This window comes from Haemaphysalis longicornis, unplaced genomic scaffold, assembly GCF_048455015.1.
Source record: "Haemaphysalis longicornis isolate Haplotype H1 unplaced genomic scaffold, Haemaphysalis longicornis Haplotype H1 scaffold_5, whole genome shotgun sequence".
Taxonomy (NCBI): Eukaryota; Metazoa; Arthropoda; class Arachnida; order Ixodida; family Ixodidae; genus Haemaphysalis; species Haemaphysalis longicornis.
The window spans coordinates 43997240-44011648 of NW_027526385.1; the positions used below are offsets into that span (position 1 = coordinate 43997240).

At 46.9% G+C, this 14409-nt stretch overlaps 1 protein-coding gene across 1 annotated transcript; it reads left to right on the top strand.

Annotated features, from left to right (window-relative positions):
• The first annotated feature begins 616 nt into the window (after window positions 1-616).
• Window positions 617-7912, top strand: LOC144138143 (uncharacterized). The gene is made up of 4 exons (XM_077670276.1): window positions 617-1411; window positions 3103-3426; window positions 5166-5333; window positions 6924-7912. The coding sequence occupies exons 1-4, from the start codon at window positions 755-757 to the stop codon at window positions 7431-7433; spliced, it is 1659 nt and encodes a 552-aa protein (XP_077526402.1). The 5' UTR covers window positions 617-754; the 3' UTR covers window positions 7434-7912.
• Window positions 7913-14409: the final 6497 nt, after the last annotated feature.

The following is a 14409-nucleotide window of genomic DNA, read 5'->3' on the forward strand; positions in this document are numbered from 1 at the left end:
ACTTTCGGATACGCCATACCGCCAGCAGCGGCAGCATCGGCGGCTTCCGCAAGAACGAACAAAAAAATTCTTTTATAAAACTTCTAGCAGATGAGTGGCTTCCTAATTTTTTATTAAAATGTAAAAAAATGTGCTTTTGGTATTCTACTACGCAATATAATAACAATTGCTGTTAATATGACGTCACTATGACGTATTTACGACGTCACGCGGGGCAGGAGCCGTTGCGAGGGGGCTAGATCTCGTGCCCCGCGCGGGGTTCCAGACGCTGCCTAGTATTGTAAAAGTATATTGTAAAGTAATATTGTAAAAGTAAGGTAAGCAGTGCTTTTAGCGGCATTTTTACTAACAACAGTGACACACATACTTACAAATCATAAAATTAAAGCATCAAAATTAATGAAAATGTTCTTAAATAATATTTGCGCTAACATTATTTCTAACTTTTTGTTTTGCTCTTTGATTCTTTGATGATGAGTCACAGGGTGCGTTCCTTCTTGCGAAGGGAAGTTGGAACGCACCCAGAGTCACACTGGATGGTTCGCGAGCAGTCAAAAGACAGTCCACGGTGAGTCCGAGAACTCCGTTATCGAAGAGTCTCAGCATTCTCCCAGTTCAGCCAGGTTCAGCCATGTAAACATTACCCAAGAACTATGGTGTTATATTTCACGTGCTGGTAGTAGCCCAACACTGGCGTCGACTGTGCTTGTGTCTTGTTATTGATTTCAAACGTGTACGCTTTTCCCACCGAACCATGAATCCACATCTGTGCTGCGTTCTCCTAATGTCCTTCACCGCGGTCGCGCTCAGTCAGTCGGAGCCCGAAGCGACCGACGCAGACGATTTCTACCGCAGTCGCTTCGGCAACGGCGACACATCGCGAATGCGCGTCATTCTTGGCGACACCGAGGGCTGGGTGAACCCGCATGACATGCTGGGCTTGGCGAGCAAGGACCGCCACAAGGAGACTCCGGAGCAGCAGCAAAAGCAGCCCAAGCTTAAGAAAAGCTCTGGCGCGTTCTCAGACCCCATCTCAGAGGACACCGCTTCGCCCGCAACTCGGGCCGAAATGTACAGTGAGATCAGGGCTCGCTCGGCTGCCGAAAGCTCCAAGTTCAGCCGCTATCCAGTTTCCGAAGCAGACGAAACTGAAACGACGCAGGCGGTTCCACCGCCGGTGCCGAGTTGCGAACGCTGCGACTGCGACTGTAAAGCTCTGCGACGAGAGACGAAAAAGTGCGGGGAGCAGGTAAAACAGTTGCGACTGAGTCAAGTCCTCGCCGACGGCGAACACGATCGAGAGTTCATCTACCTGAGACGTCTCGCGCTCAACGTCATCTACAGCGCAAAGTTTGGTGGCGACGAAATGCCGTCGAACGTCAAGTTCGAGATTCTGTTGTCGTCTGACGATGTGAGTGCTTTGTGAATTCTGCATGAGAGGGTACGCGGGTAGCGATACCCGACCTTGTGTGACCAATGTTGCGATGATGGAGGTTGGAAGAGGCGGTACCGTGGGCGGTATTTTGCGTATCTAGCTTTACACCATGCATCCACCTCAGCCGTGCCATTGTTGTTTGTTTTGGTCGCTGATAAGATTTGCCTGTCAAGAGTTGTGTAACAATGGGAAAAAAGATAGTAGGCGTCGTTAACTCAGGATGTACAGCTCCTGCTCTTGTTTGTAGACGATCTGCTACGTCCCTTGCCTCCTTTGTGCACTATATAGCATTCCTAAGCTATGGGAACAAAACAGCTGATGAAGTAGAGGGGGGAAAAAAATCTACCAGGAAAATTTATACCTCGTTCCAGGCGTGTGAAGATGTGCTCTGAGGGTTTATCTCCTCCAACGGCCTCTTCGCCATTAAATTCTAGGAAGCAGTGCTTCGAAGAAATTTCTGGTTATGTACAGGGTGTTACATCAATAAATGTAACACTTTAAAATTTTTCCCTGAGCGAACCACTGCTCCGTTTGCGCTCAAACTTCACTCGGAGGTCGCATTTTGTGGTCCGATTTGTTTGACACCGGGAACAACGACGGTACCGACCCTTTTATTTTGAAAATAAGTAAAAATGATTTCGCCTATAGGAAAATGGAGGCCGATTCGGACGTGCAAGCTGATCTTGGAACGATGGCGCCACCTGGGTTATGCAAGACGAAACGTGCGATGGCGATTCACGATAGGAAGGAGCCAAACGAGGTAGCAGGCGATTAGAATACCTCTTGTGTTTATAGTTTATGATGATCACAAATAGTTACATAAGATCTCATGCTAATCATAGTAAAGTATTCCCGCGGTTCATAGTCGTCAATACCAGTCATCTGGTTTCAGACCGTCTGTCGTCTGCTGTGCCAGGTTAGCCTGCTTTCCGAAGTAATGATCACAATTCTTTGTTCATGTTTGTTGCTTCATTCTCGTTTTACTATTATTACTCTGTGCGTGCTTGTCTGTGCTTGTGACATGGCGTCATGAGATCATCACTGCAGGTGAACAGGCTGCCCTTTCGTCTGTTCACCCTGTAAATCGTTGCGTTCAATTTCACTACCGAGGCCGGGAGCACGCAGAAAGCCCTGTGAGCGGGGAAGGGCAAGAGAGAGCAACACCAAAGGGGCTGTTTGGCAGTTATCAGCTGATATGACAGGTGCTGTTACACAGGCTGGGTTTACAAAACACTAGCCACACACACACATACACAGACAGACAGAGAAAAAGGGCTGGGGGATTTGGCCCCTGGGGCCATAACATTTGTAAGGGGGGGTTGACAGCTATCAGCTGACATGAGAGGCATTGTTACACAGGCTGTGTTAACAAAACACTAGCCTGCCATACACACACACACACACACACACAAAAAAAAGAACTGGGGATTTGACCCTGGAGCCGTAACTTTTGTAATGGGAGGTGTAAACTCTACAAATCAGACCACAACGGTGATGGCACCTGAACAGCACTATTTGAAAGTCTTCATTTCCTCCAGATAGAACTCTAAACACTTCCCACTTTGTTCCATCTGCGCAGAACTTTAGTGACAACCGCTATTCCATCTGGGCAAAACGCGCGACATAGTCACGAAGAAAAACCCACCCATGCCTATCGTGCTCGGCAGGTGAAGATGCTGGAGAAGCTTGCCATGGACGCCGGCACCAAGTCGTCGCAGCTGGAGCAGAGGCTGTCGGCGATCCTGACCAGCTCTGTGGTGACTCCGGAGGAGCTGCCACACGGTGCCAATGCGCTGCTGGGACGCCTGGCCCAGGCCTGGGGCCAGACCATGGGTCCCGTGGACGTGCGCTTGGCAGTTCCCGTGTGCGCCTTCTTGGGCGTCCTGCTGCTGGTGCTGATCCGCGGCCGCCCCTGGAAGGTGTTCTTCCTCATGGCCGCCTTATACTTCTTGCTACTCAGCTTCGTCTGGCACTGGGCCCTGTGCTACCAGGTGACCAGCCCTTTCTGGGATTTTTTTCTTTTTTAAAGCGAAGCGTTTTACCACTACCACCCAAGGGTTCTGTTGTGACCTTTAGTGTCAACAGAAAATAGAAGAAAATAAAAGAAATGGAAACAGAATAAACAGAAAATAAAAGAAGTTACTGGCACTGCCAGGTATCAAACCTGGAATGATAGAGAAGTGGAGCGAAAGACCGTTGTCTTACTGATTGAGCTACAAGCCCACGCGAAGACAGGGGAGACAGACAGTGCACTCACTGAGCACACCTGCATGTTTACCCCCTGCATTCTCGCTGCATGCCACGTGATAGCGTCACGCGACCTCTCGCGCCGCTTTGCGCTCCACCCACGGCACGTGTGCGTGCCTTGTGCATGGGCTAGGAGTTACTAAAAATTAAAGGAAGCTCACACCAATGCATGGCATCTCACTTCTCCTCCATCTCTGCCACCACTCTCGTCGCCTCCATCAGCGGCGGCAGAGATGGGGAAGTGAGATCGTCTAACACCGGGTTCGAGCTTCCTTTAACTTTATAAAAAAGGAGTTTTCACGCATGTGCCAACCACCATTCGTGGATCATGCATTTATTTAACCTTAGCAAAGAATATCTCTTTGAGGTAATAAAGGGTGTGGTAAACTGCATTTCACTTCTCTTGGGTTTCACTCTTTGTAGAGCCACGTGTGGGAATTCAAGTGACGGCACATGGGTAATCAATGTGGGTATCGTTTACAGCTTTGCTTTCCAACCACCCTCAGAGGGGGGATTGGCACGAATTTTTTTCCGATAAAGAAGTTTGGGCTGGTTGGTGATGACAGAACTTCAGCGTTATAACAAGCGCAAAAGAACACTAGCGTCATGAAGAGATGCATAGACAAGACGGGGGGTTCCACCTTGACAGTCAGTTGGTAGCTTGTTCCATGTTCGTGGTAAGCTGGCAGCTTTGTTGGTTTGTAGTCACTCCAAATACTTGGGGATGAGTTGCTGCACAGCCTGAAGAAATGGAAGAGTCATAAGTTATCGACATAGAGGAAACAATGTGTGCAAAGAGAGCACAAACTGTCAACTCGTGTAATAAAACGTGAACGTGGTTGCTTTTCAGTTGGAGGCAAAAGGCAAAACCAGGATTTTGGTGCACATTGAAGATCCCAGGTGGTTAAAATTAGTCCAGAACCCTTTACTACGGTGCAGGTGAAGCCCAGGTGAAGCGTCGATGTGTTAAACCCCCAAAATTTCGATTTTTTAAAAATTGGGCACTGTCCAACTTGCCACATGTAGCCACGACGCAGCACCTCTTGCTTGTACTCTTGTTCTAATGGAGGTGAAAAACAAAAATGCCCATGTGTCAAGGTTTTGCTACACAATGACGATCCATGGGTGTTCGAAATTAATACGGAACCCTCAACTACGGCACACCGAATAGCCCTGGTGTAGCTTCGGTACCAATAAACATTTCTCTCTTGCTTGTACCTGTACGAAAATTGTTAACGATCGTGGCGACACTGTGGCTACTGCTCGAGGATTATCACGTCAGCCAGAGTGCAACATGCAAGTTTGACAGTGATGATATGCTGCTTCATTTGGTTCATAATGAGCGGCTGCCCGAGAGTTTGTCCTCAATATAAATATTTTTTTGGCAAATGAACAGCAGCATCGTGACAAAATTTCATGCCCAGTTAATTGTTGCTTGTCACTGAACTGGCACTGAATCGGGGGTGCGTTCGACTACTTGCAGGTGGAGCACGCCAGGCGGGACGCGTACATAATGCGCCACGACGTTCCCCCTGAGCACTGCCGCCCTGGGCACACACCGGGTTGGTTCCAGTGGATGCTGGGGCAGAGGGAGAGCAGCGCCGAATGCGAGAAGTACTACGAGAGCCTCCACGTTGACCCTGTCTGGCAGGTGAGGAGGGGTGGTGGCTGCTGTGCTGCTGCTTGTTATTTTGCTGTCTTACCAGGTGAATAGAAATGGGGCAGACGGGGTACAGACTAGGGCGTACGCAGGATTTCGTTTCGAAAGGAGGGGGGGGACACGAAAAAAAGAAGAGAAAGAAGTGAAAAGCGACACAACGGCAGAAAAAACAACTAAAAATCAATAAAAACACTTGCCATTAATTAGAGTACACTATAGGCGACCATGTAATAGAATATTTTTATTCTTGACAGCATCGCAAAATGGCTGATCGTGTCGAGAGCAGATGTCCAATTTGTGCAAGCTTGTTAGGTTGTCAATTGCAAACAAACAATAATTTTGAGTTGTCTTAATTGAACAATAAGCCGAGTCAGCGCCCTTGTTGCATTCCCCCCCCCCCTCCTCCTCCCATGAACCCATTAATCTCACGGGGGACTGAGGCCCCCTCGGCACCTTCTTGCATACACCAGTGGTTACAGGGGATTACAAATCGTAGCAGTGAAAACAAAGCAAAATAGCAACGACAGCAGTGAGTCGCCCTATGACAGTGCACCGCGTCAGACGTTTTCTTCCTTGGTCCTCTCTCCTGATCTATATGTAACCTCAGTTTTTCTACTCAATTAAACATTTTAAATTTTTTCTATTTAGTCTTTTATTCAAGCCACGACCTAGCTTATACCTAACAGTAAAGATGAGTTCAGTACGTGTGAGTACAAATTGAGTACTCATAAGTACACATTCACAGTTCGAGTACTTGTGAGCACAAAGTGAGTATGAGTACAGGTGAGTACAGAAGAATGGACTACTCATGAGTGCAGATTGAGCACGAGTACTCGTGAGGACAGATTTGTTCGAGTACAAGTGAGTATGATTATGAATGAGTATGTGATGAGTGAGTACAAGTGATTTTGAGAACACACAAGCTTTTTTAGTCTGAGTTTTGGTGAGTACACTGTGAGTGAAAAAAATTGAGATTGAGTTTGAGTGAGTTCTATGTGTTTTGCCAACCTATGGGAGCAACGGGAAAACACAATAGTGTGAGCATACTCGAAACTCAAAATTGATGTGCAATGGTCCTTTCGGAACAGAAAGAAAAAAATGTTTTTTTGTGTGTGATTAGCACGGTTGCAACAGATTTAGTATGGGTGAGGTGAGTTATGCTTGTGGATGGCAGCGGGAGGGAGTTTGGGTCAGTGTTATCCTTAGAAAGGGAGGATGAGAATAGGCGAATTGGTGTGCACTGTAGAATTCATCCACTTTGTGCACGTGGTTCTACATTCAACCGCTGGTGAAAATAGTATTACGGGTGTACATTGTGGTTTAAATTTAAACTAATGTTGTTTTAAGAAATCTATTTGCCTTTTTGGCCCATCGTACATCCACATCTAACTGCAGGATGGGTCACAAAAAAATCCTCGACATTCCATTTGCAACAGATACAGTTATTTAACTTTGAATTTTTCCAGGTTCTCTGTTTATCAAATAGCATTTTTTCAGATAACAATGATGTTACAATATAAAAAAAGCATTTTGCTCCCAAAATGTCCCCATTTTTGCAACAGCTCTTTTCTCCACTTGCAGGTCAACCCTTTGCTTGTGCTGACGGAGCTACTCTCGAAGGCCCTGTTTGATCCACTGGCCAACTTTGGCACCGCCCTCGGCAAATTGACGCGCAATTTCGCGGAACACCAGACCTGGTGGAGCCTATTCAACAACATAGTCAACGTCATCTGCATTGGCGTCCTGGGGCTTTTCGCGGCCATGATCTTCGCCAAGTTATTCTTGTTCTTCATCACCCATTTTTACTGGAGCAAACCCGAAAGGCAGCAGCAAAAGCAGCGACAACGCTGTGAAGAGGTACACGAATCCGATCTGCAACATCCGGTTTCCCTGAGCTCTGAAACGAGACAGAAATTTCGGGAACAACCGTATCCAGAAGTACGAATAAGCAAAGAGAAATCCATAGAGGAGAAACGTGCTAGTGAAGAAAGCTCTGACGAAGGTGGAAGCGAAGACGAAGAGTGCGATGACAGAGCAGGGGGCGACACATGGCACGAGGGAGGAGACACCGCCAAGCTTGAGAAAACTTGAGTGGCTGACTTGCCAACTAGGTTTGCATCTGTTTTAAATTTGAAGGATTTTTTTGTTGTTTAGTTTTTCGCTTACGTTGGAGGATCGATATTGGGACAACGCGTTTTGAATCGAAGTAGCTATTCTGCCTATTTATGATGTGTGTTTGTGTATTGGTTTTATTTGGGTTATTTCTTCTCGTCATCGAAGTGCACAGCGTAGGGTTTTTGATGAGTGGTTCTTGTGTGTTTATTTGTAGCTGTGCCAAAGGTTGTGAATGGTCAGTGCAAGCACAAACCAGCTGTTTAGACAACATGCCAAAGAAAGTACTCATTATGTTTACTGTTTGTCTTATTTTGATTCATGAAAATAAAAAAGGGCATTAGGTAGTGGTAAAGAATGCCACAATTTAGGTTTTTTAGAAGATGGGTGATGATGGTTAGTGCAACATGATTAAAGTTAACAACAAATTGTGTTTTAAAATAAATAGTTTTGCGATTCATTTCTGCTTCATGTGTATAAAATTACGGTTCTACATAATATGTCCCACAAATACTGGATTATGAAACTGGTTCCAGTTTAATTTCCATCTGGTTCTACGTATATTGAGATGTATCTAGCCGGAACCAGCCAGAAATGCAACTGGAACTAGACTAAAATGCGTTCAAATCACATTTTAATAACAAATACTTTGTTCACTTAGTTTTTGTTTGTATAGTTCACCATTTCTAGTGGCTGTGCAGATGTGTAAAGGGTCTGCACTGAAGGTACAAAATCACAGTACTAGATGTAGCTGAAACAGCAAATTTCAGCTTCGGAATAGAAGTTCATTCTGCCAGTAGAAGAACTTGTGTTTTGGTTTTACCTGCTGTTATGACACTAGTACAAAAAGGTGGCCGCTTACATCCGTCCACAAGTTGAACAATTCGTTCAATCTGTGCGTCTAGCTATTGTCTCTGCAGTAAACTTAGAAGGGCATGGATACTCCTGTCTTCTTTTCTGGAAGGGGTCAGATAGCCCAAACAGCGGTAAAATTGTTCATGCGGCAAAGATTAAGCAGCAGTTGACCGGCTGGAGCACTTATTTGGGAAACTCGTGGAATACAATGGCCGAGTGTGTTTTGACCAGCGGTTTTATGCACTGAAACACCACCTTGGAAAGGAGGTGAGGGCTACAGATTTGATCTAGACTACCTTGCGATGCTTCAACAGGCGCCGTAATTTCGACACACAGGTGTTTTCATTTTTTGTCTCCATCAGAGAAATGGCCCTCGCGGCCAAGATCAACCCTGTGACTTTGTGCTAGCAGTACAACACCTGAAGTGCCTCAATATGTGGCATCTAAGCGTTCCTGGTGTGAATGCATTTAATACTCAGCATACTTTCCGCAGCAAGAACCCATGCACACATTTTAAGTTAATGAGAAAGAAAAAAAAACTGTGCTTGATTCCTCTGTCATAGGAATCAGTATAACGTGAAAGTGAAATTCGCAGCGAAATCTGCCGCTGAGATTGATTTGCAGGTCGGCGGCTGTCTTGTGTGTTTGCTTGGCGAGCGACATTCTGCTGGTGGGTCGCTTCGGCAAAGGTGTACTGGCATCATTTGCATGACGTATGACGTCAATGAATCTTGGTGTATCTTGGCATAAAACACTTTCATGTTAAAATATCAAACCCGAAAACTAACAACCCTAAGTACAACGAACTCTTCAGTACTAAAGGTTGCTTCTCCGCAAGAAGACCCTGTGTGCAGGAGTGCACTCTTTACAGGCCACTTGCTTCGTCGTACTGGCGTCATTTCTGTGATGGATATGACGTCAGTGAAATCCCGGTGTCCCCCGGAATAAAACACTTTCGCCTTAAAAAGTGCGCAGTGAACCCAGCATTTTTAGCATAGAAAGCTGAGGTATTATACCTTTACACCATGAAGGTGCGTATTGCAAGCTTCTTGTTGCATAGTTCGATAAGGCTTTGCCAGTGTTGCTGTGAGTGATCTCGTCTGCTGTGACGTCGTCTGCTCTTGTCCACTGTCCCACCACAGTTGCTGTGTCCTGTGTCCATTTTAAATACATGCATACATGCATGTAGTATATTTGTCTGAAGAATTTATCATGTGCGAATAAACGTTGAACAGGTAACATTTTGGGCAGAATGTTTTCCTGCTCCCAATCCTTGTGTTCATATGTTTAATGTGCTGTGTCGATGGGAATACTAGACATTTCATGGAACTGAGGAACCTAAATTTACTGCCAACTTTAAACTTGCAATGTAGTACAGCATGTTTATGGGTCATCAAGCCGGGAGTACTGCTGCATGGCACAGCAAATAGGAAACTAAAGCACGGTGTTTTAATATTTGGATGTCTTGCCACCAGCATTTGGGATCTTTTGGCAAGTAATATATTAAAAAAAGATTGCATGCATTGCAGAAAGAGAGCGGTACCCCCCCCCCCCCCTTTTTTTTTAATGCAAAGAAATTGCAGGAATGGACCATCATCTGGTGGTCTACAAGGTGCACAGCCTGACAGTGGGTAGTGCTTCATTGTAGAAGCTTAATGACTCGACGTTTTCAATAAAATGGAATCTGATATAACTCATGAGTTAGTGACATTACTGCAGTGCTTACTCTTCTGTAATGACAAAGAATACATTTCAACCCTGGAGGGCCGGGGTGTGCTGGAAAGGCCATGAGCCCATACCGAGGGACCCAGCGCACTGGATGCAGATTACATGTTCTATGCAATGCAGAAATGCAATCAGAGGATCACATCTAAAACTACGCTCTCTCTTTCTCCCTTTATTGTTTTGGAGCCCCCAACTTGTGAGCAGGAGTACTATCCCACAACATATTTTCGTTTTCGAAGCAACTGCTCATGTTCAAAAATGGCGCGCAAGTAAGTTTCCAGGATCCACGGCAGGTGTCAGTGTACGAGGTGCTGGCCAAGTGCTGGCCTTGTTACACAGATGGCGACACCATTTTTAACGGGCTCACAAGAGTAGGGATGTACAAAACTGTTCTTACAGCTCCACTATCTACACATGCTAATTTAGCGCAACGGAGAAAATGGAACTTCAAAGGCAGACTGAATTGATTTTTGGTATTCCAAAAGCAATGAAGCGACGTTGTCAATATTCACGACAGGTGTCAGGCAAAGTGATTTGAGGTGCTGCTTTTAATGCATAGATGGCGACACACTACTGACTACGAGGACCGACATGTTCGTTCGAAGCCACACTATTAGGCTGCACTGGTGCGGCGCACGTCTCACTCTGTGCACCGTAGCAGACGACAGCGAAGCCCTACACCTATAACATCGCAGTTCTCTGGAGCTTGTTTACCTTCGAATTTAAAGTATTAAAGTAGGACGTCTTACGTACTCTTACTAGATTTTCGCCCCAAGCTTTACCGCGTGTTCAACAAGAGCGTGGAGTGAATTATCAAAATTGTCGCCTGCGAATAGTGCAGCCAGTTTATCAAACAGTCGGATCAATGCGCAGAACTGTGCAACTATTTTTTCACGGTAGGACAATCTCCGTAGCAATTAGCGTGGAGATTAGGAGCAACGCTGCTTTACCGCTGCCAAAAACAACCGAAAGAATCAAAGCGCAAACAAGTTTAAACTTTTATTTGTTGTTTCGAAGGGTCCAGGAGTCAGAATTGCTCCAGGGCAGCTCCGCATTTTTGTTGCTCGTTTCGGACTGCCCAAGAACTGCTCGGAACTGCTCTGGACGGGTGAATAAAGGAGACCAAGAGCTACACCAGTTCTGCCGCTACACTGGTTCCTTCTCCAGAGTTTCCTCCCGAAGTCCTCCTCTCCACATATCATTCTCCTCTCTCTCCCGGCCGTGTCGTCTGCGCGGCGCGAGAGTCGCCGTGGTGGGAGCTTCGTCCGTGCGCGTCGTCGCCCAAACATGGTCGACCCACAAACCACCTGACTCGCCACTCGGACGGTAGCCCGCTCGGGACCAGCTGATCGCTCCCCAACCTCGCGCGGGGAGCCCCGGCTTTCGACGCACCGCGCTCCTTCTCATCCTACAGCCGGGGAGAAGCCAAGGCGTGCACCGTTTTTGGTTTCGCGGAGAGCCCGGCGCCCGCCGCTCGCCAGGCCGACGACTCCACGACTCCCCCGCGCCTCGAAGGAGCCGAGCGTGTTTCCTCCAAAAACGATGACCCCGCGTCACCGGTGCGGCTCGGAGCCGACTTGTGGTGAGGTGTGGCGTGCGGCTTGACGATGCGAGAGATGAAAAGCCGGCAAGGCCTGTCTCCTGGGCATGCTCAGTGATTGTGCCGTTTGCTGTCGTCTGCTGTGACTGCATGCAGACGATCTCCTTTTTGGTGTGCTGATTTTTTGTTATATCTTCCTGAGAAGATACCCGCTACCGTGGGGCATTGATCACTGTCGTCAGCAAGGTAAGATTCTTATCGTTGTTTCTTATTACAATTTTATTCTCTCTACCCTAGCTGCATCCATGCCGGCCACCTTAAATGTACGTCTATTTTCTGACATCCACGCTGAGTTTGGTATACAGCCGGAATTCGATGCCGGGTCGCCGTAAAAGTAAAGTAAAGATTGATAACATCACAGAACACTCTTCTGTGTTTCGTACTTAATGTCCCCACACGTGCTCGTGCGAAGAGTCTCATACTCGCTTTTTGGCGGTCTGTGTTTATCGACCGCACGCTGCATGCTTATTTCCTTTCAGAGTTATTCAGCGCTTACAAAGAAACACTTGGTTCCGGCGCCGCAGCTGTTTTGTGGCCTTTCCTTGTGCAATGGAATCTTTCCCGAATCTTCATGTCTACCCTTCCACGATGACATTTGTGCCGGGAGTATAAACAATGCAATATATATAGCTGCGGCGTAACGGAGGGCCTCACACGTGGCCATTTATTTGTCTTCGGACAGAGCAACATCGTATAAGGAACCTCATGCATTCGATACATACACACAAAAGCAGCGTGCTAGTAAGAATAGCGACGATAAAATACGCCGTAAAGATGTATTTACAACAGTCAGGTAGACAAAAGGTCCGTGACTAGTATACGGTGCGCAATCAATTCCGCCTACGCAGCGCGCAATAAAATTCCCTCTTTCAAGGCCTACTAACAATACCCGCGTGCCTTAATTGGCTCGCATTGTCTTTCCCAGACGATCCTTCTGAGCGGTGTTGTTTGACATTTAACGAGACTCGTACGCCCGTTTCATTCACGGTCGACGAAATCCGTGGGATGGGTGTGTGAAAATATCTCTTGATGTCCCGCGCTTTTAGTGGAAGAGGACGTCATCGAGGCGGTTTTTGAAGCCCGAGGTTGGCCCCGACCAACCGCCGTCTAAAAAGCGAAATCGTCGCAGGATTGTTGATATGTCGTCTTTGCGGCGCGCACACAGAAAAAGAAAAGTTCGAACGCGTGCGCTCGTCAAAGACCGAATCATAGTCCCGCACGACGCTCTAAGGTTATTATTTTTTGATGGATGACGTTGATCGTGAACATCAATAATTGTTTTTTGCGTATGTTCGCTTTCGGCTTTCGCATCTTTATTTAAGGGGCCCAGTTCGTCAAAGTGAAGCGGTGAATCTTCTGCCTTCTTGTAATTTCTTGTGTTCAATATCTATAGATGGTATTGCAATACCATCTATAAATATGGAATGTTTTCTGTTCAGAGTTCGGATGTATTTTCATTCGTATACACTAGATGTCTAGCTCAAAACCAGTTAAAAAGAACAGTATAAATATTACAAATATACAGTATATGCTAATACGTCCAATAAAGAAGTTGACAGAATAATACACGAGGGCGGTTTGGTGCGAAAAGCACTCGTTAGGAAAAAATAAGCTGTCAAGAGTCGTTAAATGGCATTCACCATACCGCAGCGGGGCGCTTTCTCTATACGTTTTAAAATGATTTCCTAAAAATATACGTTTCCCGCGCTTTCCGCACTCAGTGATTTGTAACGTTACAAGAACGGGGTCGCGCTTTCGTTGACTTTCGATTGAATTTGGTTGGAAAAACTGAAAGCTCTTTAGTGAATCAACTAAACGTGACGGATCGGGACTGACGACCGATGCTCAAGCATTTCATCGACCGGAGTCCCGACAGCGACTGCGCATGGACGTTTCAAAAGGCGCGCTGTTTCTTGCTGTAGACCCGCCGCGGTGGCTTCGCGGCGTTGCGCTGCTGAGCACGAGGTCGCGGGCTCGATTCCCGGCCGCGGCGGCCGCTTTTCTGATTGAGGCGAAAAGCAAAAACGCCCGTGTGTACGCGATTTCGGCGCACGTTAAAGATCCCCAGGTGGTCAAAATTAATCCGGAGCCCTCCACTACGGCGCGCCTCATCGCCTGCGTTGTGTCGGTGCTTTAAACCCTCACATCTATCAATCTTACTGTAGTCCTTTCCTCTTTCGTAGGACTTCTGCCTGCGTAAGTGGAGAACAAAATTATCTCTACTCCTAGTAGAGAAGTATCTACTCCACAGGTTAAAGATGCACCACAGCTTCAAGATTGGTCATGACGCGTAGCCCGCTGCTGCGACGCGCTGAAAGCCCGGTTCTTTGTTCGGCGTTGTAGTGAACGTTGCACATTTTACACATTTTGTAGCAGCGGCCGTTTCTATTCGAAGCGACAGATGCGCCGGCGTATCCTGACCGCTCGGTAGTGGGATCGCACGGTTGCGAACATGACACGACGCGCCGTTGTCGTGTTGTTGGCGAAGCATTCAAATGTCGGGACGCGTGCCAGGGAGGGCAGGCGCCTAGGAACGGCAGGCAGGCCAGGAAAGCCCCCGCGTAGCTGCAATCGCCAGTGTAACGCAACGCTCGCGGGTCGTGGTAGCTGACGAAAACTGCCGCAGCTTTCTGAACTCTAAACACTGAAAATAACGATGACAAAACAGAACTGCGTCACATCGGAGAAAGTGCGCAGTGCAGCGCATATTACCAGCGGAGTTACATATTATACTTTCTGATTTTGCGGTGAGCCATTCGCGGAAACTTCCTTCCC